Consider the following 27,395-nt stretch of genomic DNA (forward strand, 5'->3'; position numbering starts at 1 on the left):
TCAAAGTTAACCTTTATAAATCGAAGTTCGCACAATGTGCCTCAATAATTTGAAGTTCTGCCGTATAGTAAAAGTCAGCTTTTAATTCTGTTGAGATATGAAAATCCAACTTCCATTGTTTGTTTGGCAATGGCTAATACTGTTAGTTCTTCCAGTGAGATTATTTTGTGTGTGTCAGATGGCATGTCACAAAGACTATTTCTTGCAGTTACTGTACTTTTGGACATGGTGAGATTTGGACGTTGTGCAACAGTCAAATATTTTATATTGGGCGTCGTGCCACTGTCTTATATCAATGGACGTTGTGGCACTTGCAAGTCGTGCAATGCATCCAACACATTAAGAACAAGAATAGTAGGCCACATGCCATTATATATTGTCACGATTGCAACTAACGTGATATCAAATAGATACTATTTGAGAATAATCAAATATCAACATTTGTTAATAGGGATCCTAACTCGCAAGTGAGAGGTACATAAAATTAAACAATATTTAGACAGGAATAATACATTATTTATTCAATTTTAAAACTAAATTAAAAACTAAATATTAATAACAGGAACAAACAGTTAAATTATTATTAAAACAAGATTGTAACAAAAGTATTTAAAAGTAACTATTACCATGAACAAATTAGTTACAATGTTTCAATTAATACAAAACCACTTCAAAGCATTTAATGACCCTAACTATAAAATAACAAAAATGTATCAATCAATTTAAGTATCCTGGACAAATCCGCTGTACAGATTAAAAAGTTATCCGCCTAACCATAAAAACGAGGCGGAGTTGATGTTGACCTTCGTGTCCAAGGGCCCAGACTAACTCTGTCGTCTCTCAGGTTGTCACCCCCGATCAAAAGTAATGTTGAGTCTTCAAAACCCAGCAGTTTGATATGTGTAAGTGGATGTCATCAAATACTTTAACCTAAATAATTCAACACTGGAATGTGCGTTGTGAAATCTCAATACCTAGGCTACAGACGCTGAAAAGAATTTGAAAAATAGTGACAACCGTCACATCATCCCTGCCCAGTTGGACATGGTCCCCATGTCAACAAAACTAACAACTCTAATATTTCCTATGTGGTATTTAAACCCCTAAGCTAAACACACAAGAAACTAATGACATAAAAAAACCGACATGTGTGTTGTGTTGATGTTCTACATCTTAACAATAATTATTTCCATCATATCACAAATGTATACACTATTAACAACTTTGATACAAAGTAATTAACCCAAATGAAGTCTGTTTGGTTCAAGGCTTAAATCACTCGGTAGAATTTTTCTTTTTATGGCGGCTGCTGGGTGAATTGTTTTTGTCTTTAGTTGAGCGACTAGGATAAGGAACATTTTTCCGCCTTTCCTTTGATTCTTTTATTCTATTACTTTTAATATTATTTACAATGGTATTTGTAAGGAATCTTTTATTTGTGGGAGGCAGTGGACATTTCTTGAATCCTTCTATTCCTGATACTTCGGATCTTGCCACAGCTCTTTTGGCTTCACGCAATATTTCTTCTTCAGCTAGTCTGTAAAAGTATTAGTAAATTAAATGCAAGGAATTTTCACTAGATTTTTAACTAAAGGCAGGATTTAGTTATTGTTCAATATAGTCACACAGTTATAACGATAGACAAGATTAAAAAATTATACAGTATACTTCATCCAGCATTCAAATCTATGTTTTTAATTTAACAAATGATTGAATTTATTTACTACAGTATTTGAGGTGATCAACCAATTATTGTTGGTGTTACAAACTAGATTTATTTTTAATTTTAAGAAGGTACCAGGACAGTAGAACTCGTTACACCCAAACTCTAACCAGTGGCGCACTGACGGGGGGGGGGGGGTCCACCTTAGGCCTCACACCAAAATAAGCCCTAACGGCGATTGCCGAGGGCCTCGGACTAGGAAGGGGTCTTGTTTGGGTCTCAAAAATTGTTTTTCTTGGAAAATATATTTGCCATTAATCTGTTAGAATTACAGTTTTCCAAATCGAACGTATATTCTCACGATCGCCGGAAGCGTCTACAGAGATTGCGCGATTGAAAATCACGACTCCCAGCGATCGCGGGTGACGATAATCAGGTCTCACAACTGCGAAATATGTTTACGATTGCTCCGAGACCACAGAGACGTTAATGATTTTGCCATGATATTGGGACGTAGAATACGTTCACAATTCCTTTACGATCGCAGAAGATGCCCACAATTTTACCTTCACCACGACTGCAGGGAACTCAACTATGAATTTGTCAAGACCAAGGCTGATTTTGTTAAGATTCTATTCAGTTTTGTGTTCACGATTTCGCCACGATCACGGGGGACGACAATGTAGTCCCCTTGTTCACGGGAGAGGTTAAAGATTTTGTCTTAAAGGCAGGAGATGTAGAATATATCCCCGCGACCGCAAAAGATGTTCACTATTCCACAGTGAAGGAATGTTTACGATTGCTCTGCGATCTTGGAGATAACCCGTGCAACCACGGGAGACGAGGATTAACGACCCCCCATACACGCAAGACGCTCACGATTTAGTCATTACCGAGGTCAATATCCCTAATTTTTGCCACAATCGCAGAAGTCGTTTGGACCAATTATAGGCCTAGTACGAAATATAAACAAAAATATACAACGAAACTGAAGCGTGACTTGAAAAATCAGGCGTTCTATTCGGTTGATGAGTACACTTTGCACTGTTGGAGTTAAGGGCACAGTATTATATTCCCCAGGGGTTAAGGATTTGTTTTTAGGCCTCCTGATAAATGTACAATGTTTTTTTTTTTTTTTTCCTCCGTTTATTTTATGTATTGATTTATTTGTAAAAGTTAACTTTTATTTAAAGTGTAATTTGATAAAAAATGTCTATGTAACCTATTTCAATGTAAATATTAGAATAATTAAGTTATGCTACACAATGTAAAAATTGTCAAGAGCAATAAATAAATAAATAAGGTATAATAGAAAAAGATAAAAGAAGTTACGGTACAATTAAAAGCCTGATTTGTGTTACTTCTTGAGTGCTCATGCTCATTACGTATCTCCAACTCATAAAAACCTAAAATGTTAAAAGGTTAAAGGAAAATTTAATTTAGCATAATTAAATTTTTCTCAAATAAAAAATACCCCAGCTGCAGCAAACCTGCAGACTTAAGCGAATTTCCGTTTGCCTGATTGGATTTACACTAAAATATCTCAATAACAATAGGCTATCACATTTTTTCCTATTTAAATAGCACTAGTTTAACGAGTACTTAGGTTTACTGCGACAGGGAGGGTAAAAAAGTGTTTCTAGTAAAATGTTAAATAGTTTACTATGAAATAAATGCATTTTCCAAATTTTATCAAAATATGTTCATAAACAAGCAAACTACAACAAGTTTTCTTATTCTCCATAAAAAAACATGGGAATTATAAAATTTACAATGTTTTGGAATTTTATCCATAACTATTAGGCGCATGACAATGCTTCAATATACTAAATTGTTTTTTTTAGAGTCCTACAAAATGGTTTTGGAATAAATTGCAAATTTTTTAGTTTTTAGGGTCAAAAATGGAAAAACCCAATTTTTACCACATAAAACCCCCATTCCCATGGTCCGAGAATGCTGATTCGCGAACTCGTTCTAATAAATGTAGGTTTACACGTTTGTACCAAATTTCATCAAAATCATAAGTAGCCTACCGTTTTTAAATTTCTCTGTTCCAGCGCTGCGATTGGCATTTTGGACATTTGTGCTGTGTATGTGCATTTATTAGCAAGCCTGCACTGGAAATTCGACAACAACCGTGTTTACATCCGGTTTCGAGCATTCAAAATGGTGCTACCAATTGAGACTGCCGCCGACTGTGAAGTGCACGCTGTAATAAGATTTTTAAGAGCTAAAGGTGTGAAACCCTTTGAAATTTATCGATAGATTAGTGAAGTGTGTGGAGAGAATATTATGAGTGACGGAATGGTACGCAAGTGGGTAAGGGCATTTAAAGACGGCCGCACAAACGTTCATGATGAGCAATGCACTGGGCAGCCATCTGTCTTTACTGATGAATTGGTGCGTAAAGTCAATGAAAAAGTGAAAGAGAACAGTCGGTTTACAATCTCATCATTAAATCTGAGGAGTTTCCTTTACTCAATGAGTAATATATGAATGAGGAATATATGAATGAATATGAGTAATAGTCGATGAATTTCAATGGCTTTCACACCTTTAGCACTTACAAATCTAATTACAGCGCGCACTTTACAGTCGGCAGCAGTCTCAATTGGCGGCACGATTTAGAATGCTCAAAACCGGAAGTAAACACGGCCAATTGTTGCCGAATATCCGGTGCAGGCTTGCCAATAGATGCACATACACAGCACAAATGTCCAAAATTCCAATCGCAGCGCTGGAACGGAGAAATTTAAAAACGGTACTTACTTAAAAAACATTCCTCGTGTATTATATATATATATAATAACAGTATGAATATATATGAATTTGAACATATGGTACTTTTGGCCTCTAGGGACCTCAAAACTAAAAAGCAATCCGGTCCCGGGTCCAGGTCTTACCATGAGTACTGCGGTAATAGCTTATTCCCTATATGGGAAATTCGATAATATTCCCTATATGGGAAATTTGCTAAAATGATTAGGTACATTCAAAATGGTTGAAGTAGCCTACCGTACATGAATCTATAATCTCATTAATCAGTGATACAAAATACATTAAAGCATATTTCTTTTTAGTTCTGTTCACTGTTTAGGGTTAGGTACTTTTTTAATAAATAGGCTACTATGGTACCCTGTTTAAAACAATTTTAAACAGTGTAGGCCTACTATGGTACTTTATTATTTCACCTATATATAATATGTATGTAAAAGAGGCCCTCTCATCTAAGCCGCCCCAGGCACCCAACTATGACAGTACGCCACTGACTCTAACCACCTGAATCGCTTACAGAAAAAAATTAAAAACCTAAAAGTACAGCTTTGATAACAAGAATTGTCATTAAAGTCACGATTGCAACAAATTTGAACATCTCCTGTGACTAGACATAAGTCAATAAGTCATTTATTTAACCAAATAACAATTACATGTATTGGTCATGTCATTTAACAAAACATACCTACAGTTTCTTGACTTAAATAAGAAATAATAACTGTTCTTTTTTTTACACTAAGGATACCTATGATCAAACAAGTTTGATAGTTTTTTTTAGCCGTCAGCCAGGAACTTACGGACGCTGTAATAAGCTTTTTTTAAAAGAAAAGATTTTAGGGTTTTTTTTAAATTTCAGATGGTTTGATACTGCTTTGAGGTGAGAGGGAAGATGGTTGAACATTTTTATTGCATCAGAATCAGAATCAGAATCTTTATTGATACTTGATACTTACTTGATACTTGTGTCCTTAATCCTTGACCGACAATGTCGGATAGATTGCGTCAGTGGCATATTAACATACTATTTACACATTAATTAAAAACTAATATTTACAGACTTCTTGCATAAAATACACTTAAAAAATTTTTTTTTAAATAAATAAATAAATAAATAAAAATTTTTCTTAAAAAGTATTGCCGTTGATCAAATACATTGAGATAGGCATTGTCAAATTAGGCTAAATATTTACATTGGTCGATAATACAAAGTCATCATTTATACATCATTATCACCTTCAGCGATTGCAGCAAAATCTAGAACATCTCCTGCTCCTGCAGTTGTGTAGACATCATCATAGTCTCTCATGGGCACAAAAACGTTCAGACCACCTTTAAAACGAAATAGTAAATGCTCGACTCAAGTTACTTTTTGCTTGATCGCTCGAGCTTTTAGACGTACCTGGAGATAGTTGAGCGAGCCTATTCCCGCATACCTGGAGTATTCCCACTGGTATCGCAACAGCGACGTTATCTTGCTTTACATACCGTACCTGTTGAATTCAAATACCAATCATGGGCTCATAACTTAAATGTGTTGGCTTGGATAGAAAAAGACTTTTAAATTATGCTCCCGCTTCGTTGTTATCCCCTTCTAAAGGTCATTCTAGTTACGCCCAAGTTTTAAAAGCTAAAGTAGAATTGGTAGGCTCTAATAGAGACATTACACAGAACCTAGAAGGTGGTCAGGCTTACTAAGTTTCACCTGTTAACTCATTCAACATAACCTCATCTTAAGTTTTTATAAAAGGTTGCCCTCTTCTTCAACTGTGATTTGAGGCCTATTAAAGAACGATCAAGCGAAGTGAAGGTGAGTGTAGACTGAACAAGCGTGGAAATTTGTAACACAAACCACAAAAAAAGTCTAAATAAAGGCAACGATAAACCAATGGGTTGAATGAAGGCTAGCTTACAACATAGTTGTCATCGTTTCCAAAGTAGGCCTAACTTATGTTAAGCTATGAACAGTCCTAACCTATTGGAGGTCTGCCAGAGATTCAAACAAAATATTCAAAATTCACTACAGCCAAAACTATTTTTGCATACATAGAGAAACCGAACACAGTTATAACTTAAGTATCATGTTCAGCATTGTAATTACCTGTTCAAGTCTATGTCATTCGTTGAATCCTTGGACATTGTTAGGCCTATGTTTGCAATTTATTCAGTAAGTCATCAAATAGGCCTACAAAATTGAGTCCTTATGTTCTTCTTTTCCCGCCTGAATTGAATAAATAGTGAAGCTAGAAGCAACCACTGTTTAACGAAACGATATAAATGATTCAATTTTGGCGAAACAAGGTTAGAAGTTGGAAACTTAGTGAACAGTTAACCTAAAACCTAACCCTGTAAATGATTTATTTTTAAGTAAAACTAAATTACCGATCAGCGTAAAGACTCGGACCCTTCGGGTGGACGATTCAGCCTCATTCAATTTTTTACTTAACTATATTATCACTTTATTACTTATAAAAGTTAAGCTTAAACAGACAACAAACGAAACGATGTTGTTCTTGTTCAAGTTGTTTAGTTGTTATTGTTTTGTTTTGTTAATTGTTGACGTTACGTTCAGTGGTTCAGTTCTAGTCCAAGTCCAGTTGAGTGTTCACAGAAGAGTGTTGTGTTGGCAGAACTTTGAAACGTAAATTAAGATCTTAGGTTTCATTTTATTATATGTATTCTGACTCCATTGTTAATCTTGAAGATTGTACAATAAAGATTCTCTCTCTCTCTCTCTCTCTCTCTTCACGTTGTCGTTGTGCAGAGTGACAGTGACATACTGAAAGTTTCCAAAAACCGGTCAATGGGAAAACCCCTAAAATTAAAATAAAAAATGGCGGCTTTTCCCAACATTTGACACATTTGATAAAAAGTTACCAAATGCATTTTTTAGAAATTGCCTTGGGACCATTACCGATATTGAGTGGTTAGTAACTAGTAGGCCTACCCATGGTGGAAGTAAATATTTACTTAGCCTACTTCACCATGGGCCTACCTACTTCATTTTGGTAGGGACCGTTTTTCAGCTGCCATCTTGAATATTAATACCTATAAATAATTTTTTTTATGTAATGATAGTGTTGTGACACATAATTATAAACTAATTTCACGCTTATTTCAATGCCAAAATCTTTTTTTTTTTGTTTAGAAGAATATATTCAAATGAAAACTCCCCCCCCCATACAAATCTTATGGACATTTCGTACTTTTGAAAATGTTTAAAGATTATTTCTAAAGTTGGTAGTCATATAAAAAAAAACATAAAAAAAACCCACCAGCAACCCATATTTGGGGGTGGGTGGTGAAATTCAAAATCATGTTAAAAAGTATGTGACATCCCCCTGGTCACGTGTACTGAAGGTGATTTGACAATTTATAGCCATTAAAAAAAAGGGATGGAATGAAAAGTTCTAGATTAACTCCAAAATGGGAAAAGTTGGGGTTTTCTAATTTTTACTCTTAAAACACAAAATTTGTCAATTTTTCTCCAGACCTTTTAAAATAGCTTAAAAACACAAATAACTTAGTGTTTTCTACGGTTATTGGTTATGGAGAAAATAAAAAATAAAATCGTTCATTTAAAAATTCCCATGTTATTCTTATGGAATATTGTAAGATGTTGTAGTTGGCTTGTTTATGGATATATTTTGATCAAACTTGGCAGATTTATTTATTTTATACTAAGCTATTAACATTTTAATAAAATGCCATTAAACACTTTATTATTTTCACTGTAGCAGCAAACCTGGGTACTTGTCAAACATAAATGTTAATTGATTAGATTAATTGAAAATCAATCCAGGCAAATGGAAATTCTCTTAGTTGGCATGTTTGCTGCAGCGGGGGTATTTTAAAGTTTTAAAAATGATGAGCTACTTGATAGGGGTTGCTATTTAAAAGTTTTAAGCCCAGCAACCCCTATTTGGAGGTGGGGGTGAATTTCAAAATATCACCAAAAAGTACTTTACATAACCAAACTAGTAATCAAAAATTAAGCTGGGGGGGGTCTATTATGGGACACCTGGTATAATTACAACACAAGTTATACTGGCTAAACTGAAACTTTAAGTGTCACATTCAATACTTTTGCTGCGTTTTTTCTAATTTTACAGTATAGTAGTCCCCAAGTAAAACAAATCTAGCAGCTTTATTAACAATAATAAGAATAATAAAATACCTCTTAGAAAATTATTTACAATCAAAGCATAAAAATATAATTTACATCAGTAATGTATTTACATAGATACTGGTGATTTTGGAGCAATAAAAAACACACAAGGTTTTTCAAAATATAATTTCTTTACCCTAAATAGCGTAAAAACATACATTTCAGGATCAAAGATTCTTTCAATACAAGAAAAATAAATGAGATAAGTACAAATTATTACAACACATTAATAAGGATATTCTCCACAAGGAGTTTGTGACATATGAATGTGTAAATTGACATTCAAAAAGATAACAGAAAACATACTCTTATAGGACTAGGCAGATCTCAAAATAAAAATTGTGGCAAGTGTCATAAAAGTTGTGAAACCTCATCAAACAACAAATCAGGGCAAACAATTTTCTTAAATGAAAAACTTCATTAAAACAGTGCAGTATTCATGGAAATGGTTTAAAAAATAGAACATAGATTTAGGTGCCAGCCTAACTTACTCCTAAAAGTCAAATAATATACTAAGCTTGCCTGATAACTTTTGTTTTATAACATCACATTTACAAAAATAGCTACATCGATAGTTCATATTTTATAATTATTACTCAATATACAAGTACAATGAGGAGTTTAAAACAAAAAAAAAGACTTCTAGAAATTGATTGGAGTAACACCTAACAGCAGTTTGATTTTTTGAGCAACTGTATTTTATTAGTGTTAATTGCACTGGCACCACAATATGAAGATGGTCATTAGATTTTTTAAACCCACAGATGAAAATCAAAGACAGAAAACATATTTTTACTAGATATCTAAATAAAAAGCCAAAACCCCACATTTTAAACAAGTAACAAATACTTACTAACTAAAAGATTTTAATTATGAATTAACAACCATTACACAGTCTTATTAATGTAAAAGCGATTGAACTTGCATATTCCTAAGTGTACAGACAAAAATGCTAGGTCAACATAAAAATAACTAAATGATTTCAAATGTGATGTTAACTCTGTTATTTCTTAATGATGTTTAGAGTTCTTAATGTTAATTGGCTAACAATATTTGAGTGCTTGTCGATTGTGGACACCAAAAGCCTCCACAAAATTGGTTTGATTGGGAAAAGTTACTAGTTAAAGATTTTAAAATGATTTTTAAAAATACGCGTAACATAATAATTTCTCGATTGGTAAAAATAATTATTAAGACTAGTATTTCCAACATTCAACAATTTGAAAACTTCAATTGGCAGTATTCTTGAAAACTATGAGTTAAGGTAATTCATCACTGAAACAAGTAAGAAAAGGTGACGATTACTTACTTCCAGCTTTACAGCATTTTAATGGCATAGAAAAGACTGGGCCTTTTTAGAAAATATCCCATTTAGGGAATAAGTACCATTAACATTTAAAAGTACATTTTTTATGACAAAAGGACAGCCAGACTAGAGCGGAGGGCCTGCAGTAGAAGCAGAGATCAGGTTAGGCCTAGTTGTGATGGTAAACAGTTGGCAAGGATTCTAAAGCAATGTTGAGATCAATCCACAAAAAATATTCTTTCCCGATAACAAAATATGAGGGCTGGAAAGTAGATTGACGGTATAATGTTACTCCTTGTTATACAAATTAGCAAGTCATTTTGTAGTGAAATCATTCAAAAATGTTTGTTAAGTAACAGGGTGCCACAAAATATGTTGTGTTTTCTCAGCATTGCTGAAAACATAAAAAAACACCTAAACAGTAAGAAATCAACAAACTGTAATGAATACCCTGTTCTGATTTGTTAATTTTATGAAATTACACATTAGCTTACACCATCCCCTTTGACAACCGACACGATTCCTTAAAACTAACTTATTTATTAACTAACTTAACAAATGAGTATTTGAGAAAATTATGTATACCTAATATGTACATATGTGCAGAAATAACAAAACAACAAAATTATATAATGTAAATAAATAAATTCCTTCAAACTTTTCTCGAGGAACACAGAGTTATATGGCACAAAAATGAGTTCCTCGAGTTTTAGAATACTGCGTAGTTACAACCTATTAAGTGGAAAAGGTGAGGTACTGTCTAAGTAATCCACCTTACACAACCCTAATTGATGGATAAAAATACAACTTACATAAAACAAGCAGGTAACCTTTCTTTTCGTTTTGGGGAATTGTCTTCCTCTTTCTTGTCATTGAGGCACTCATTGACATTCTTTGTATCCTAAGAACACAATCTTTTGATGAGGTACAAATTCATAGACTTCACCAAGAAGAGTTATAAAATTGAAAAAAGGTTACCTGCTTACTATTTAACTTGATACATGTTCTTTACTATTACTTACTACGAATTAAATAAGCACTATAAAACCTAAATTACAACATATTAAAGCCCATAATCACAAGTAGTGAAAAACTGCTTAAACACATAAAGATTTGTGAGCACCTAAAGACAAAGTTCAAAATTGGCTTATATTTACTCCAAGAATGCACCTCAACAACACTGAAAGATAAACATAGAAGCAATTATTGATCTTACTATTACGGGGCCCATATTTTCCTTGATTTACTTTTAACTAGCTTTGTGATAAAATATACAAGTTGTTTAGTAATGTGAAATAAATAAAACTAAAAAAAATCATTACAGCCTGCATACCAACATATAACATTTTAGGTTATTTTTTTATATTATGTATTAGTTTGTAGCTCTCTACATAATTTAAACAAACATACAATATTACACATACTACAAAAAATAATTTGAACTTTAAGCTTTTTTATGATTTTAGTAGAAAACTAATCAATTATTGTTAATCATGTCTTATATTATTCGATGGTCAGTCATTTTATCACACAGATAATTATAGTTATGTAATCTACTAAGCATAATCCCTGAACCAGTTGGCAAGAAGATACCCTGATCACCCATGAGTACAGAATAATCAACATAACCCACAACCATGCGATCAATTACACATCTTGTCTATAAAACCTTTCATTTATATAACTAGATATGGCACAAACATATTGCCTTGTTTTTATGTTAATCACAAATATCTCAAATATAGAAATTATGTCAAAAGTTGAAATATTATGCATTTTGATTGTATAAAATTAAAGTTAAAACACTTTCTTATGAAAATATTCTCATCTCAGCAAATCTGTAGTCAGGAAATTTTATTTTACAACTATTTAAAATGTTAGAAAATTTGTGATGTAAGAGCTGAAATGAATCAGATCTGGTACCACACTAACAACGATGTAGTAATAGTAAGCCAATGCGGCATTTATGTGTTAGTTACTGTGTGTATAATCCAATATCTTGGTGTACAATAATGCATTTTTTAAACTGTTTGTTTGGCGTTGGCATGCTTAATACCGTTATGATTCAAATATCACAGTAATTATTGGCATTGGTAAATATACCGGACACTCTTTTCTAAGTTTCACAGTACCAAGTTCTGAGAATTGGTAGAACCAACAAACGATCCACTTCAAGATATTTTGTCTGTTGTTATAAATTTTCTTTTCCAATAAATAGATAATAAAATTGCACTGAGAGTCAGGTTTGCTGAATTGAGGATGTTAAGAGGTTGAGATTCTAAAATCAACAAACTAGATCATAGCAGCAAAAAGCCATAGCCTATACTAAATAATAATATCCATAAATAAATTTAATGATACAAAAATAATACAGAGAGAAAAAAATATATTGATTTCCTTCACAACCATGTGATAATAGATTTTCCTAAAGAAAAATTGGACAGTTTTTGAATGTTAGAAAACATTTTTGAAGATAGTTTAATATAGAAAAATAATAAAAATATATTTCTTCTCCTAAACAGAAAAGAGAGGATTTGTGCACAGCGCCTATTTTAATATGGTTCAACACTTTATATAATTGGTAATGGAAATGCAGTTATGCTTTTTTATTTTTTAAATCAATTCGTAGCTGTAAAAGTTTAACATAGAAACACATCATCATATTAAAATTATATTATAAATATTTTTTAAGACAATTATTAGATTAAAATATTCAGTAATTAAAAATATAAAAAATATATTGATTGCCAAACAATACCATGAAGAGTGATTTAACTGTCTCAATCACTATAAATAAAAGTACAGTTAAAAATAAATTTTCATAAAATGTTTTGCCTCTTAATTACAGCCATTTGACTGTGGTTAAAATTTAACTAAAAGTAATCATTATTAAATTACGATTGACATATTCAAACGGTATATAGCAAGTTGTTCAGCTTTACGTGAAACCTGAAATCTCCATTTTGAAATAAAGGGCTAGGGGAATGAAACCGTAAATGAAATTGCCTTTTAATTACTGTTCGTACCTGCGCTAGATTACAAGCCCTTTGAATGACACCTCAATTGTAAAAAAACAGTATACTAGGACGGGAGGAAATGGATGTTACAGATAAAACCCTTATTATATTACGTAGGCTATATAGATTCAAACATAACCACATGTTCAACTCTTTTCACTAAAAAATAAGAGGCCTCACATAGTATTGAATGTGTATTTTTGGTTCCCTTTTCTTTCAAATGAAATGTTCAAATCAATCTGGAAGGAGAGCACTACATTTAACGGAACCGTGTCCATCAAAAGTGATGCTGTCTAGTAGGGGACAGTCCAAAGCAATGGTTGTCAGCAAATAAATACACACATACTAGAGCGATACAAGTTCACCATTCTTCTGGAACTTTAGTTCCCAATTTGCTGTCAGAGAAGAAAGAGGCAGGTACACCCATGTTGACGTTATCCGTAGGTCCGAAGCCTGCTAAGTTGTAGTCCCCCATACCTCCGCCAGAGTCATCCCTAGGTGTGCCTGGGCCTGGCCCTGCTGGTGAATTGCCGTCTCCGTTCATAACCACACCCATTCCACCTCCTACAGGACCGTCATTTCCTGGTCCATTACCTCCCATTCCAAACTCCTGCAAATATAATTATCGGTTATTAAATTTAGTTTACTCAATTTTATTTTACTTTTATTCAAGAAGAGGTTCTAGGCTAGTATTGTGAAATAAGGGGAAATATAAAGTCCGGGAGGCCATAGTACACATAGAAAACACAGAACACACAATATTTTGTCCTTTCTCCAAAAATCCTCTCACTAGGTAGAGTGTAAATCATTTAAAGCCACCATTTTGTACAACTCTATTGTGTGTGGATGAATAATTTGCCTTCTCCCGGCAGCTGATTTACGAATGCCGCACGTGTCACCACTACGCAGCGCCATTAGTTATTTTATTATTATTATCTCCCCCCTTTTTATTTAATTATTGTTACTTTTATTATGTTTATAAATATCTTGCTTCTTGTTTTGAATATTTACTCATTTATTTTGCGAATAACAAACAATGTTATGTTGCCATGGAAACCGGATATCACAAAAAATCAGCTACTGTAAGGTAAAACAAAAAAGATTTTCTATGTTATTACTTATAAAAGAACACAACTTGTGATTTTTCTACGTAGGGAATCAATTGAACTTTATCATAGTAGTGTCATTTGGTGTTATTAATCTTGGATGTTGTATATCAAGTTTAATTTCAAAAAATTGTTTTAATGATTTTTATTTTTAGAATCTTTATAATTTTTTATTTTTTATTTGACACTCTGACTATCCAATTACCACATTTATTTAGACAATTTTACTGTGGACAAAATGGCAAAAGAATTATTAATTTACTACCTAAGGTTTTCTTTCTATAACAATTTAAGTCTACAAATTCGGTAAAATTAATTGCCGACAGAGGGTGCTGCAGGCAGCGCATTAATTCCTTCCCCAATGGGTTAATTAGGAGGCTATAATCAATTTTATTTAAAAAATCTTGAATACTTTGCTAATCATAGTATCTACTTTTTTCCTAACTCATCCGCTCATAATAATATCAACATATTTGATCTTAAAGTAAATTGATTCATTGTTTGCCTGGAATGAGAATGTATAGATAATACATCTCTAAAATCTCTATCATCTCCTAGATTTGAAGGTGCCTTTATGTTGACGCCAGTCGATTTTAATCCAAGAGAATACATAAGAGGTTTAAACATTATTTTTGCAGATATTCAGTACACATTCACATATTCAATGTATTTGAAAATGTTGTTTACAATTTGCAACCATGTTAGTAGAATTAGCAAGGACAGTAGAGTCCCACTATTTCAAACCACACTATTTGGAAAATCTGTTTTTTTTTTATCTTTTGTATAATAAATTCTGCTATGTCACCGTGAACGTCAAAGGAGCTAGCAATATTGCCACTTTCTTGACAAATGTTGGCGATGTTACGGACTTTGCCTGAATTACCTAGAGTCAAGTTATGATGTCACGAACGTCAGCCAGCTAGCCATATTTCCAAGAATGGTAAGGGATACCATGAATGTAAGCAAAATTTGCAATTATGCCATACGATACGATGTACAATATGGTGAAAAATCCACAAATGTCAGCAGAGTTAACATTAAACATTTACGAAGTTACTTATGTCTATGTGGACAATACGCCGCAACACTTTCACCATCTATCTTAATGATAGCCACAACACCAACATCTTTTGCGATCGCTGCCACACAAACATCAACCGCGATCGCAACTATTTCTCCATCAATATATGTTGGTTGATATTATTAAATAAATCTGCTTATTCCGAATATCAGAAAATCCAAAAAGTCACAGTTGGTTTGGAATAGCGGGATGTTACTGTACTAAAAAGAACAATTTGAATAAAAATGATGTTCTTGATAAAGATACAATACAATATTCTTTATTGTTAATTCGTCAAGATGGCTTTAGGCCAGGGTTTTTAAGGATTTTGTAATGGATAGGTTTAACACCAGACTTGCTAAAACGCACAAATAATTACTAAACACAGGACATTTGTAGCTAGTAGCTCCTTCTTCAAATAAAGACTACTACTGAAGTGTTTATTTGTGCATTATCATATATTTTTGTTAGTTAAGTAAGCCTGCTGTTCAACCAATCCTTCACGAAATCCTTATAAAATTGAAAGAAAATTTTTTCTGAGATACAGTAGAATCTTGATAAAAAGACTCTCATGGGGATTATTAAAAGAGACTTGTTTGTTATCAATGTAGACTCCTTATTGAGGTTTGCAATAACATGTGATTTGAGGTCAAATAAATTCAAGGGGATTTGAAAATGACACTTGTTATCAAGGGGGACTTGTTATCGAGGGTCTTCTTATAGAATCCACCGTAGAAATAACCTTATTATACTACGAACCACCTATTATACCTAATTGACCTACTAACCATTATTATTCAACATTTTCAGTTTATAATGTTCTCAAATTGAAAAAAATGGCGATTAACACGTTGATACCAAAGATTAGTTTGACAACATACCAACTAAGTTATACAAGAGAAATACTGATTAACACCTCAACATTATACACCAACAACAACAATAACAACATTACCCCAGGCATGGATCCCCCAGGTACTGACTTCATCATTGTGTACATGTTTTCTCCTCCTGGGTTTGAAGGATCTGTAATCATTAATATTTTTAAGTTAGCATTTTCTCACAATCCAAATAAATTAGTGATGTGTCGATACAAAATTCACCGATTCTCGATACTGATACCATTATTTTTATAGTTTTACCGAATTATCTGAATGGATTGGATACTACACCAACCCCTGTCTTTATGTTTATCCAAAGTGTTTTTAAATAAAGAAAAAAATTAATTCACCAATGAAAAATTCTAAATATAGCCAATTCAAGTTTTAACCATTCTTAACACATTAAATGACTACCTTATCAAAGGTAAATAAAGATCTAACAAAAAATCAAAAAGAAAAAGTTACTATAAATAGAGGTGTTATTTTTGGTCAAGCCAAACTCGAGGTAATATCGTGAACATATCCCGCGGTTGTGGAGACATCATAGTTGTCTTCTGGGATCACTGAAAAATCCAGAATATTTTCCTCAGTCACCGAAATGTCATCACTGTCTTTCCCAGTCAAGCCAAAATCCTGAATATTGCTCTGCGGTAACGTTAACAATTTCTCCCGTGATCAGGACAAAATCACAAACATCTCCCACGGTCATGCAGACATTATCATAGTCTTCTGCAATCTTGCAGCTGTTTGGATATCATTATCGTCTTTTTGATTATGTAGACATTATCATCGTCTCGCGGTTGTGGTAATATTCTGATCATTCCCTGGGGTCGTGCAGACATCATCATCGTCTCCAGCGGCTACAACAACATCATCGTTTTGCGCAGTCGTGGCAAAACCATGATCATCTCCCATGGCCATGTAGACATAATCATCGTCTCCCTCGGTCATGGTAATATCATTGTCCACCAAAACCGCAGTAATTTTTCGATCGCGCAATCTTTGCAGACGTTTCGGGTATCGGTATCGGAATTGATTCTTAACACCAATGCCAATGTATCGGTGGTATCTAGAATCGTGATAAAAAATCAACATCATCCTAAAAAAATCAATTTCTTAACTGATATTCACTCATTAACGAAGTACACAGGTTCACATACATTTCTTAGCTGTTTAGGTTTTACTTTACTGGAGCCTCCTCTACAAGGCCACGGCAAAACACAAGTGGCACGCCGCAGTCCCAGTCTACCCAAACAGCTGTACCACTAATTCATATGGAGCGGATGTGCAATGCTACCGTGGCAGTAGGCAAGTGAGTGCAACATTGCCACATTGTTCGCTGCGGGCTTGTGTTAGTGGAGGCTATGACTTCAATGACTGTACACAAATTCAACCAATGAAAATAAATGAACTGATAGTTAAACATGATTATCTATCCCTAAATGTTAAGTCACATAACAAATAAAAAAAATAAATCCATGAATTGTGGAGTCTATAAGGCAATTCACATCCATGAATTAATTAAGAAATGGTCCGTAAAAGCCTAAGAGGTATATTAGTAATACATATGTAACATAAGAAAAATAACAGTAATAACTATTGCGAAACCACTCAAAATTGGCTGGTGTAAATTAACTCGTTTACTGATGAAACTAAATGGACAAGTCTAACTATACACTCAATTAAGAGAATTCAATAAACAATAAGCTGTAGTACAATACAGCATATAAACTACATTTCTAAATGTCATCATTTTCGTTTTCAGGCACTTTTAATACAAAAAGTTGAGTGCATATGCTTTACTCTCTATGTTTAGTTGACGTAGTGTTTTTTACTGAGATGGGTTAAAAGGTAACTTTAAAATATGATAGATATTATAAGTTAGTAAAGTGTCTTTTAGTTGTTATAGATTTAAGAATGTCTGAAGTGGATGTAAATTTTTTTTAAATAACTGTAATGTGAGAGTGGAAATGGATACGTAAACAAAGATATACAGGGTGTCCCGGAACTCTCTACCAATATTTTAGGGCATTGTTCCTGGGTAGTTAACATACCTAAATATCATATTCAAATTTTCCAGAAGTCCTTAGTTACTCACACAGCCGCCATTTTGTTTTTTAAGTTATTAATTTTTTCTAAGGAATGGTTAAACATATGAAATTGAAACTTTGCACAAACATTTATGACAACTAGACAAAGCTACCAAAAAATTATGAAAATTTTTAATATTCATAAAACAAAATGGCGGCCATTTTAGATTTTGTTTCTTAAATAACTTGAAAACCGTTGATTTTACAAAAAGTTTACAAGGATAACTTTTTTAAGGCAATTTTATTACAAATCGATTGACACCTTAATTTTGAAGATAGGACAAGTATTAACGGAGATATGGTAGTTTTAGTGATACGTAACCGCTGGAGGTTAGTTGCGGCGCATGCTGAAAGCGGTCACGTATCACTAAAACTACCATATCTCCGTTAATACTTGTCCGATCTTCAAAATTAAGGTGTCAATCGATTTGTAATAAAATTTCCTTAAAAAAGTTATCCTTGTAAACTTTTTGTAAAATCAACGGTTTTCAAGTTATTTAAGAAACAAAATCTAAAATGGCCGCCATTTTGTTTTATGAATATTAAAAATTTTCATAATTTTTTGGTAGCTTTGTCTAGTTGTCATAAATGTTTGTGCAAAGTTTCAATTTCGTATGTTTAACCATTCCTTAGAAAAAATTAATAACTTAAAAAAACAAAATGGCGGCTGTGTGAGTAACTAAGGACTTCTGGAAAATTTGAATATGATATTTAGGTATGTTAACTACCCAGGAACAATGCCCTAAAATATTGGTAGAGAGTTCCGGGACACCCTGTATTTAATGAAACTAATTTAAATAATGTCTGAAGTTGAAACATAATGTTGAACACTCAACTTTTAACAATACCCATATGACACAACACCATATGAACATAATGGTGAATACATACCTTGACGATTTACTGGACTGGGGGTGGGCATTCGATGACTAGCAGGGGAGTATGGACCGACTGAACCTAAGGATAAACATTTTGTTGAGACAAGATGAACAGAAAATCCTGTAGATATTCACAAAAGTGTTTAAGTAAAATGTGTATTATTTATACACAAAATCTTCAATTAAATGTCCTTTGGTATTATCAAACTGTCCATCCAACCACTGTGAAACTTTGGGAAACTATACTTGCTTAATGAAGATTTGAGGAGCATTTATAACTTTTTTCAGATATCAGGTGTAGCAAACCAACTATACCACAATGAATACTAACAATTAAATCTTTTTTCTTTTCTTTTATAAGAATTTGGCTGCCTGTTTTATCCTAGCATTTGCCTGTCCACATGGGCTTCAAAAGTCTGTGAGTGGAACGTATCAAGCAAAGCAAGTAATGAGCTGGGGCGAACAAGAATGAACTGTACTTGAAAATTTTAAGTACGGGTATAGAGACACGAACCCAAGACCTTGCTACCGTGGTTTAACAGTCTGTCATACTACTGACTGAGCTATGTACTGACTGAGGTTATGTTATGAAGGAATAAACTACTCGGATTGACAGCTGAGAACAACTGAACAATTTAGTGCCATGTGATTTTGTTTTGGTTTCCCTTTAGGCAAAACCGACGTCTTAAAATCCAAAACTACATCCTAAAGCCCCTGGCTTTCTCCCCACCAATCCCTAACTAAGGTTAAACTATACCATAATTACGATTTGGTCCAAACCCAATAATTTAACACGTTTTATTTAAATACTAATCGAGAATAGTTCTAAGATGTCCTAGAGGGCCGCCGACGCTGGAGTGGGGAGAGGCCGAGAGAGGTAAAAAGTCTGTTACCTCTTAAACCTCTAAGTCTTAAAGTCTTAAGACTCTTAAGTTGTTACCTCTTAAGTCTGTACACCCTTTATGCTTTAGTCCTATTAACTTCTGGAGCGCTATTCAGTCTGACATTGGTTGTAGCCAGACTGAAAGGGATTTTGACCAGTACTTTTTGCTTGCGCGCTGGGTATATGCGCACTTTATATGAAACGGTGACGGGTACGGCACAATTGAAATGTCTAGATCCCAGTAATGAAATTTAGCATAACTCGATAACTGTTTCTCAAACATACCTTGAGGGCTTGGCAATATGGGAGTCCCGGGGCCTGGTGGAGCAGAACCTCCTGGAGGACCCTAGAAATACGTCAAAGGGATAATTTTAACTTTCTATTAAGACTACAAATCCATTACAAAGAATCCATATAACAAAACAACAATATGTAGTAGTTATTAATTTAAAAATGGATCCGACCCCAAAGTTAAACCTTTTAAGCTCAGTCGGATATGTATAAAATATATTAACTTCCTCTTACAACTATCTATGCAAGTGTGCTGCTGCTGAAACCTCGGGGTTAAGTTTAGAATTACTATTGGTTGATAAGTGTTGTTAGTGAGGTAGACATCTTGTCTCTTTGGCTAGATCCAGGGTTAGGATTCCATCTCCATTCTTAAATATTACATAAGAATGATCCAAGAGGAAAAAAATACACACCAGCCGCAGCAAACCTGCCGACTAAGCGAATTTCCATGACGTCTAAATCGATTTTCAATTAAATCTATTTAAATAACATTAGGTTTAACGAGTACCTAGGTTTGCTACTACAGTAGAGTCCCGCAAACTCGGCACTCGATAACCCGGCAGTCTGGATAACTCGGCCATCACCTGGCTCAGAAAATTAGTGATTTTTTGAGTCCGAGTTAAACATGGACTCAAGCCAGCTCAAGTCAAATCATTCTCAGCTCGTATAAATGATTTGTTTTACTATATCTGATGACTTAATACTAACTTGTAATATAAATATAAATTAAAGAAGTAGTTAATAAGATTAAAAATTGTATTGTTCTTGTTTTTAACCCTAGTTCCTGATAACCCGGTATTTCACAAACTCGGCACCCTTCCAGTCCACATTACGCCGAGTTTGCGGGACTCTACTGTACAAGGAAACTAATAAAGTGTGTTTTTTTAGTAAAATATAAATAGCTTAGTATAAAATAAATAAATTTTTCCAAGTTTATCAAAATATATCTATAAACAAGCAAACTACAACATTTTACAATATTCTCTGTAATATTTTAAGTTGTAAAATGTGGCAAACCTGACTAGCATCTGCCTTATTCTACCCCATTTTACAACTAAAAGTCTTAATATTTCAGCTATTTCATATTCGATCTTTCTGAACTTTGTATCGTTTGATAGATGAATAAAAATGCTAATTAAAAGTGTCCTTAACATTTTTTCATAAAACCAGCAATTTTCTAGTAATTTAAGTTTGAAAATTTTAAATGGCCGCCATTTTGAAATTTTAGGTTGAATCGAGATGAACTTTTTTTCTAACACGAGTCTCTTATACCTAACCAAGTTTCATAAAGATCGGTTGAAAATATTAAGAGAAAAAATTGTTATGTAAAAAAAACAAAATGGCGGATTTCTGGTTAACGAAGCGATTTTTGAAAGAATGTTATTCCTGATTTTCTCTTTATTTTGACCCAAGGAATCACGAGGTAAAATATGTCCCTACCTTTTTTGAACACCCTGTATACATGAATAAAAATTTTAATGGTGTTTTTGGTCTCTGGGGACATCAAAATGGAAAAGTAAATCGGTCCCGGGCCTAGGTCTTACCGTGCCACCTACGGTAATAGCTACTTCCCTATAGGGAAATTCGCTAAATAACCAATTAACAAGCCATATCCATCCTATGTCCTTTGGAAGTACAGCTCAGTTCAAGTAAATAATGATTTGTTAAGAAAATATAACTACCAATATTAATTTTGATAATTATTCATTTTAATACAATACTTTACTCACCCCATATTTTCCGGGTGATGAAGAGGAGTAGCTCATAGCCTGAAATAAAAATGTTGTTTATTTTGAGAAAAGTCTTGAGGTTGAGTCAATAAAATGAACGAAAATGTCATTTAAAATGTTGCTCTTGTGGTTAGTGTTTGTATTAGTATTGAATTTTTCCTGTCTAACAACGTTACTTGCACTAAGGTTATGCAAATTTAGGTATTTCAATCAATACTTTTATCACCCTTAAATCAATGGTTCAATCAATAATTGAAATGTTAAAACAATATAGTACTAATAAATAATAAACAACAAAGTCTGAAGTTTAAAAGGCAAACAGCAGAACAATCTGAATTATCAGTTTTCTACAAATCCATTTATTGTAGTATTATTCAGTGTTTCATTTTTAATGATTTGCAATCCTAAGTTTAAACACGGAAATTCCTTTGTACATAATTCACAAACAATCGCGTTTTTAAACCCTTTTCATTCCTAAATATAGAAGTCAATTTCAGGCCTAAATATAGACAGTAAATTATCTTGGCCTACCCATGTGGATGTAGTGTGCAAGAAGTTATCTAAAGTAAACTATATCCTTCGGAGACTTAAAAATTTGGTAACACCATCGTACCTGCTTATCGTATACTACTCTCTATTCCATAGTCATCTTACATATGGTATTGTACTTTGGAACAGAAGATTGCCGTAAGAACTTAAACATCCAGTGACTCCAGAGCACTGTCGACTTCTGTTTGCTGAACTTGGCATATTTACCGTTCACGGTCAGTTTGTTTTAAATTCCCTGCTGCTGGTCAAAGAGAATCAAGGAAACTATAAAACAAGAGACCAGGTCTACCGGTACTACACTCATGACAGAGCCAATATTCATATTCCTTAATGTCGCCTAAGTTTGTCAAAAGATAGCTACTCAGTGCTTGCCCTAAGATGTTTAACACATTAGCTGCCAGGGCTATTTTTGAAGGGGATTGTTGCATTGCCAACTATATGCTCACGTAGTATTTTAGTTATATGATGTTATTTATACTTATCTAGGTTAGTTATAATGTTATCTGTCCAAATACCTAAAAGAAAATGGCGGAAAAAGTGTCACCCCGATCGGGGTGACAGTGATTGTTTTCAGTCAAACTTTGCTGGAAAAAATCACTGTCACCCCGATCGGGGTGACACTGAAATTCGACCATTTGGGATGTATTTCATTTTGTTCGGTTGGCAGTAGCGGCATTTTGGCGTGTGAAGACAACAACACCTGCTTATTACTCGACTGTGTTATGTTTACTTCTTCTTGTGTTGTACTTTTTAGCTATTTATAGCCTAGTTTTCGTGTTGGTTTTCATAGTGTGTTGTGGCTTTTGTCCAATATGAGTGACAATCTTGGTGATGAAGATATCAAACGTTTTTTGGGTTTACCAATGTCAAGTGAACTAGATTTTGGAGATCTAAGTGATGGTTTTTTGGGCGGTAGTGCTAAAGACAGTGATGAGTCAGACAGGGACGACGAAATGGACATCGACCCTGACTTTCAACCTACCCTCCTGTCAATGTCAGAGAGCGAGCACAGCAACAATGGTCATGTTATTATTCATTATTATACATATATTTAGTTTTTTTTAGCAATGTAATATTGTTTACAGTTTGACATAAAAGATTTAAAAAATATGTTTGTTTTCTTTCTTATCTGTTTTTCATCAGTATAACCCAAATACTTACTTTTATGTTTTGGTTAAGGACATAATTTCAGTCATAAGATACAAAAACCCCGTATAAAATATTAACACCAACTGAATAAGATAAACGTTACGTCATTTTATGGTACATATTTCAATAAAGAGTAGATAAAACTGTTGAAAAAAAATAGCGTCACCCCGATCGGGGTGACAACATTTCAGTACTTTGTGACGTAAGTTTGGGCATGTTATAAACATCAGAATGCAATATAACATTGATATCTAGTTAGCTTGGAGTATGTATTTATAAGCCACAATGTTTGACTGCCATTGAACATCAAAGACTGTCAAATAGCGGCAAAGAAAAAAACCCTTACAAATTACAACTGTCGCCCCGATCGGGGTGACAGTGCTCACATACGAGCCAACTGGTGGCACCCCGATCGGGGTGACGTGGCAGCTAACGTGTTAAAGCTCTCTCTGTCTCAACCAGTCATGATCCTCCCAATTGGGAACTTTAAAACAAGAGTCGGGAATTGGCTAAAGATAAATAGCCTTTACTCTGTTGAAGAATATTTAAAAAAATCCTTCACCGACTTATGAGAGCTCCTTGCGGCTTTGGCAACAGAAAGTCTTTAATTTGATAAATTAACCTCAATGTAAATAGTGTAAATATATGTATGTGAAAATGTAATTGACGCGATTATACAGAGATGGGCTACAATCAAGGATCTGGTAATAGTAATGATAGAATAAGCGAGTGACATAACTATCCTGTTTAGTGTCTTCCTATCTAGCGAGCATCACAAAATAATATTGTACTTAAATAATAGATTACTGTGAAAACAATATTATATTTCAGTGTGAACAGATAGAACGAGCGAGTGAAATAATAAAATGTACTGGAGAATAATGCAATAAATAAATTGAATTAATTAGGGGACAAAATTATAATATTAATTCACCTATTATTGCCAAAAAGATAAGGAACGGTCCTAACTCTAATGATAAAGTAGCATTATTTAGCATTTCTAATAAGAATATCACACTTACAGTAGATGTGTTGGGTTGCCATTGTGGCCTTCCCCCAGGTCCCATGCCCATAGGTGGTCCCCCGGGTCCGGGCCCCATTGCTGAGTTAGGTGGAGGTCCTCGCATGCCCTGTCCTGGGCCATATGAACCGGGCACCATTCCGGGTCCTCTGGGTGGGTTCATTCGTGGGTTCATACCCGGTCCACCTACACATTCATTATTAGCTGTGTATTGTGCTCGAGTAACTAACTTAACCCTTTATTCATACTTCCAACAATTTTAGGTAAATAGTGACATGTGTAAAATATTGCATACCTAGGAATGAAAAACCAACTACATCCCATGTTTTGTTTTAGATTTTACACATTTCCCATATTTCATGGAGTGAATCACTTAACCTAAAATTAAATAACAAAAAAACAAATTCAGGATTAGTACTAAATTTGGAAAATAAAATTTCCTGACTTTTCCAGGTTTTCCAGACTGATATTATACTTTTTCCAGATATACCGTAAGTCGATACCGACTAATCAAAATCAGCTACATTTCATATTTTGTTGTGGCGATTCCGGACCAACTGATTGCCAAATAAATAAAAGGTTAAAATACCTGATTGTAGCCTTGTGGTCCCAAGTATTGTCCTAGTGGATTATGTACATTTCGGCACGAGCGCCATCGTCGGATTCGTATAGGACAATACTTTGGACCACAAGGCAACAATCAGTAATGAAATATTCTAATATCAATTATCCTATTACTAATGTTCAATATTTATTTGTTTTTCAATAAAAAAAATATCTACGTCACCTATATTACAATCACTTTCAAACAAAAACATTTACGTTTTATATTATTTTTTTTTTACATATGAGGTCATCCCGACTCCTATTATAGCGAGTTATCCTCCAAATTTATTTTTTTAAACAAATGACTGATCCAAAAAAGATAATCATAAATCTTTGAAAAGAACAGTCATTTTAATAAATATTTTGAATGTTTGGATAAAACTGCAAACGTGATAAGTATGTCTTATATTTTAACATAATTGGTGATAAAAATTTAGTTTGCAAACATTTAAATATTACGAGGATTTCTTTAAAAAAATTATTAAAAACATAATTGTATTTTCCCGATTCAATGACATGTCAGTAAAAGTGTATTATTCATTTCATAATTCAATGATTAATCCATTAACTTTAAACTTTAGTATAAAATGAATTTAAGTGCAAGTTCACAACCTTTTATACAATATCAGTTAAGACCCTGTATAATTATACATTTATCACGTCATCCTATTGTTTTGGGACTCGTCGACCGCGAGCAGCGGCCCAGCAGGTAGCCCATGTGGCTTTTGCCAACCTAATAACGAAAGTTCCCCGTAAAATCCCTACTGTTGAGCGACGGCTAGCGTTGGTCTCGGCTAAGCTTGATCTCGGCTAACGCTCTGTCATGAACTCATTTTTTGGCCGTCGGTTAGTATTGGTTGAGATCAACGATAACCGCGGGGCACGAAACCCTGTATTCGTGAACCGCCTCTTAGACTTATCGTAATTCAAAAAATTACAACACCACTCTTTAGATAAGGTTCACTATGTCTAGTCAATTGATCAACAATAGGAATACAAAACAAGAGTTGACAGGGAATAGCTATGCAAGTAGGCTACTAGTACTAGTCTGGAAGTGGGGGGGGAGACAGCGGCCTTGTCTAAGTTAAGTGATGTAGAGCAGTATATTGTATTACAATACTGCACGATTATTTCAAGGCCTCTTTTAAACGCATTAATTTTGGTAAACTTCAGTTTTCATAAATCACTATCCCCTAAACATCACAAAGTCATGTTTGAAATGGAAACATTATTTTGACACTAAATATACAGGGGGATCAACTCGTTCTGCACGAATTAAAATTCTTATTGCTTCAACACCTACACAAGTGATCCTTAAAATTAAAAGTCTACTCTATGATAAAAAAATGAGTTAAAAACTCTGGATCAACTATTTGATAAATTTCCTGACTGTTGGAATAAATAGTTTGAGTTTCTAAAAAGTTTGACAACGCTACAGCCAGGCTTACAGGATATTTAAAAATAATTTTAAACTTATATAATTTAGGTATATAATATTTAAGTGATGAAGCCATTTACAACATCTTTGCCCATTTAGCACTGCTAATGCCACCAATGAAAAAACAGGAGGCCCTAGCCGAAGGTAAAAGCAAACTAAAACATTGACAAAATATGTACATGTATGAAGATTAGAGTGAGTCTATTAAATAAATATTGAGACAACAGACATGGAGATATAACTGGTATTCAGGCCTACCTTGCCATCCCACAAAATCTCCACCCTCACCTAGGAAGAGAAAACACCCATGATATAAAACATGTGAAATTCACCCTGTTATCATCCCAATTATGGTAGTATCGCTTATGTTTGAAAAACAGAACGGCACATGAAAAATGTTAAGAAATTGTGTGCATATGCTTTAAAGTAAGTTTTACAGTAGAAACTCTACGAAAGTAGGTACTACATGAAATATTATTGCCTGTTTAGAGCATTGTACAGATTAATGGAGAGTAATGTAAAATCAGTAACAGATTACAGAAAAGAAAATGTATCATTACCTTTTTATGATGTTATAAGCCTAGGTCTAATATTGTAATAACTTTATCTTCATCTTTTTCATTTTTTTGTGTCATATACATAATGTTAATATATCCTACAGTTGAATTGGAATGATTAATACAAAACAAATACACTGCAATGAAAATCTGAAACAGTACCAAACTATCTTTATGTTAGGCTGCATTCACATTGACCAGTCAAAAATGTTTGTTGCTCAAAACCATAA

General features: G+C 33.7%; 1 protein-coding gene across 2 annotated transcripts in view; it reads right to left on the minus strand.

The window, feature by feature from the left end:
• Positions 1-12,662: 12,662 nt before the first annotated feature.
• LOC128998171 (single-stranded DNA-binding protein 3-like) overlaps positions 12,663-27,395 on the minus strand; it is a 34,118-nt gene continuing 19,385 nt past the window's right edge. The window contains exons 9-15 of one of the 2 annotated variants that reach the window (XM_054424184.1): positions 26,867-26,896; positions 24,566-24,750; positions 21,846-21,884; positions 20,110-20,170; positions 18,955-19,020; positions 16,048-16,118; positions 12,663-13,536 (exon numbers count right to left, since the gene is read on the minus strand). In XM_054424184.1, the coding sequence (XP_054280159.1) occupies positions 13,288-13,536; positions 16,048-16,118; positions 18,955-19,020; positions 20,110-20,170; positions 21,846-21,884; positions 24,566-24,750; positions 26,867-26,896 (701 nt within the window). In that variant the 3' untranslated portion in view covers positions 12,663-13,287. The remainder of the gene's footprint in view (positions 13,537-16,047; positions 16,119-18,954; positions 19,021-20,109; positions 20,171-21,845; positions 21,885-24,565; positions 24,751-26,866; positions 26,897-27,395) is intronic. The other variant, XM_054424185.1, reaches the window with a different exon arrangement.

This window comes from Macrosteles quadrilineatus, unplaced genomic scaffold, assembly GCF_028750875.1.
Source record: "Macrosteles quadrilineatus isolate MER2022 unplaced genomic scaffold, UCM_ALF_1.0 Scaffold_7__1_contigs__length_78375512, whole genome shotgun sequence".
NCBI classification, from domain to species: domain Eukaryota; kingdom Metazoa; phylum Arthropoda; class Insecta; order Hemiptera; family Cicadellidae; genus Macrosteles; species Macrosteles quadrilineatus.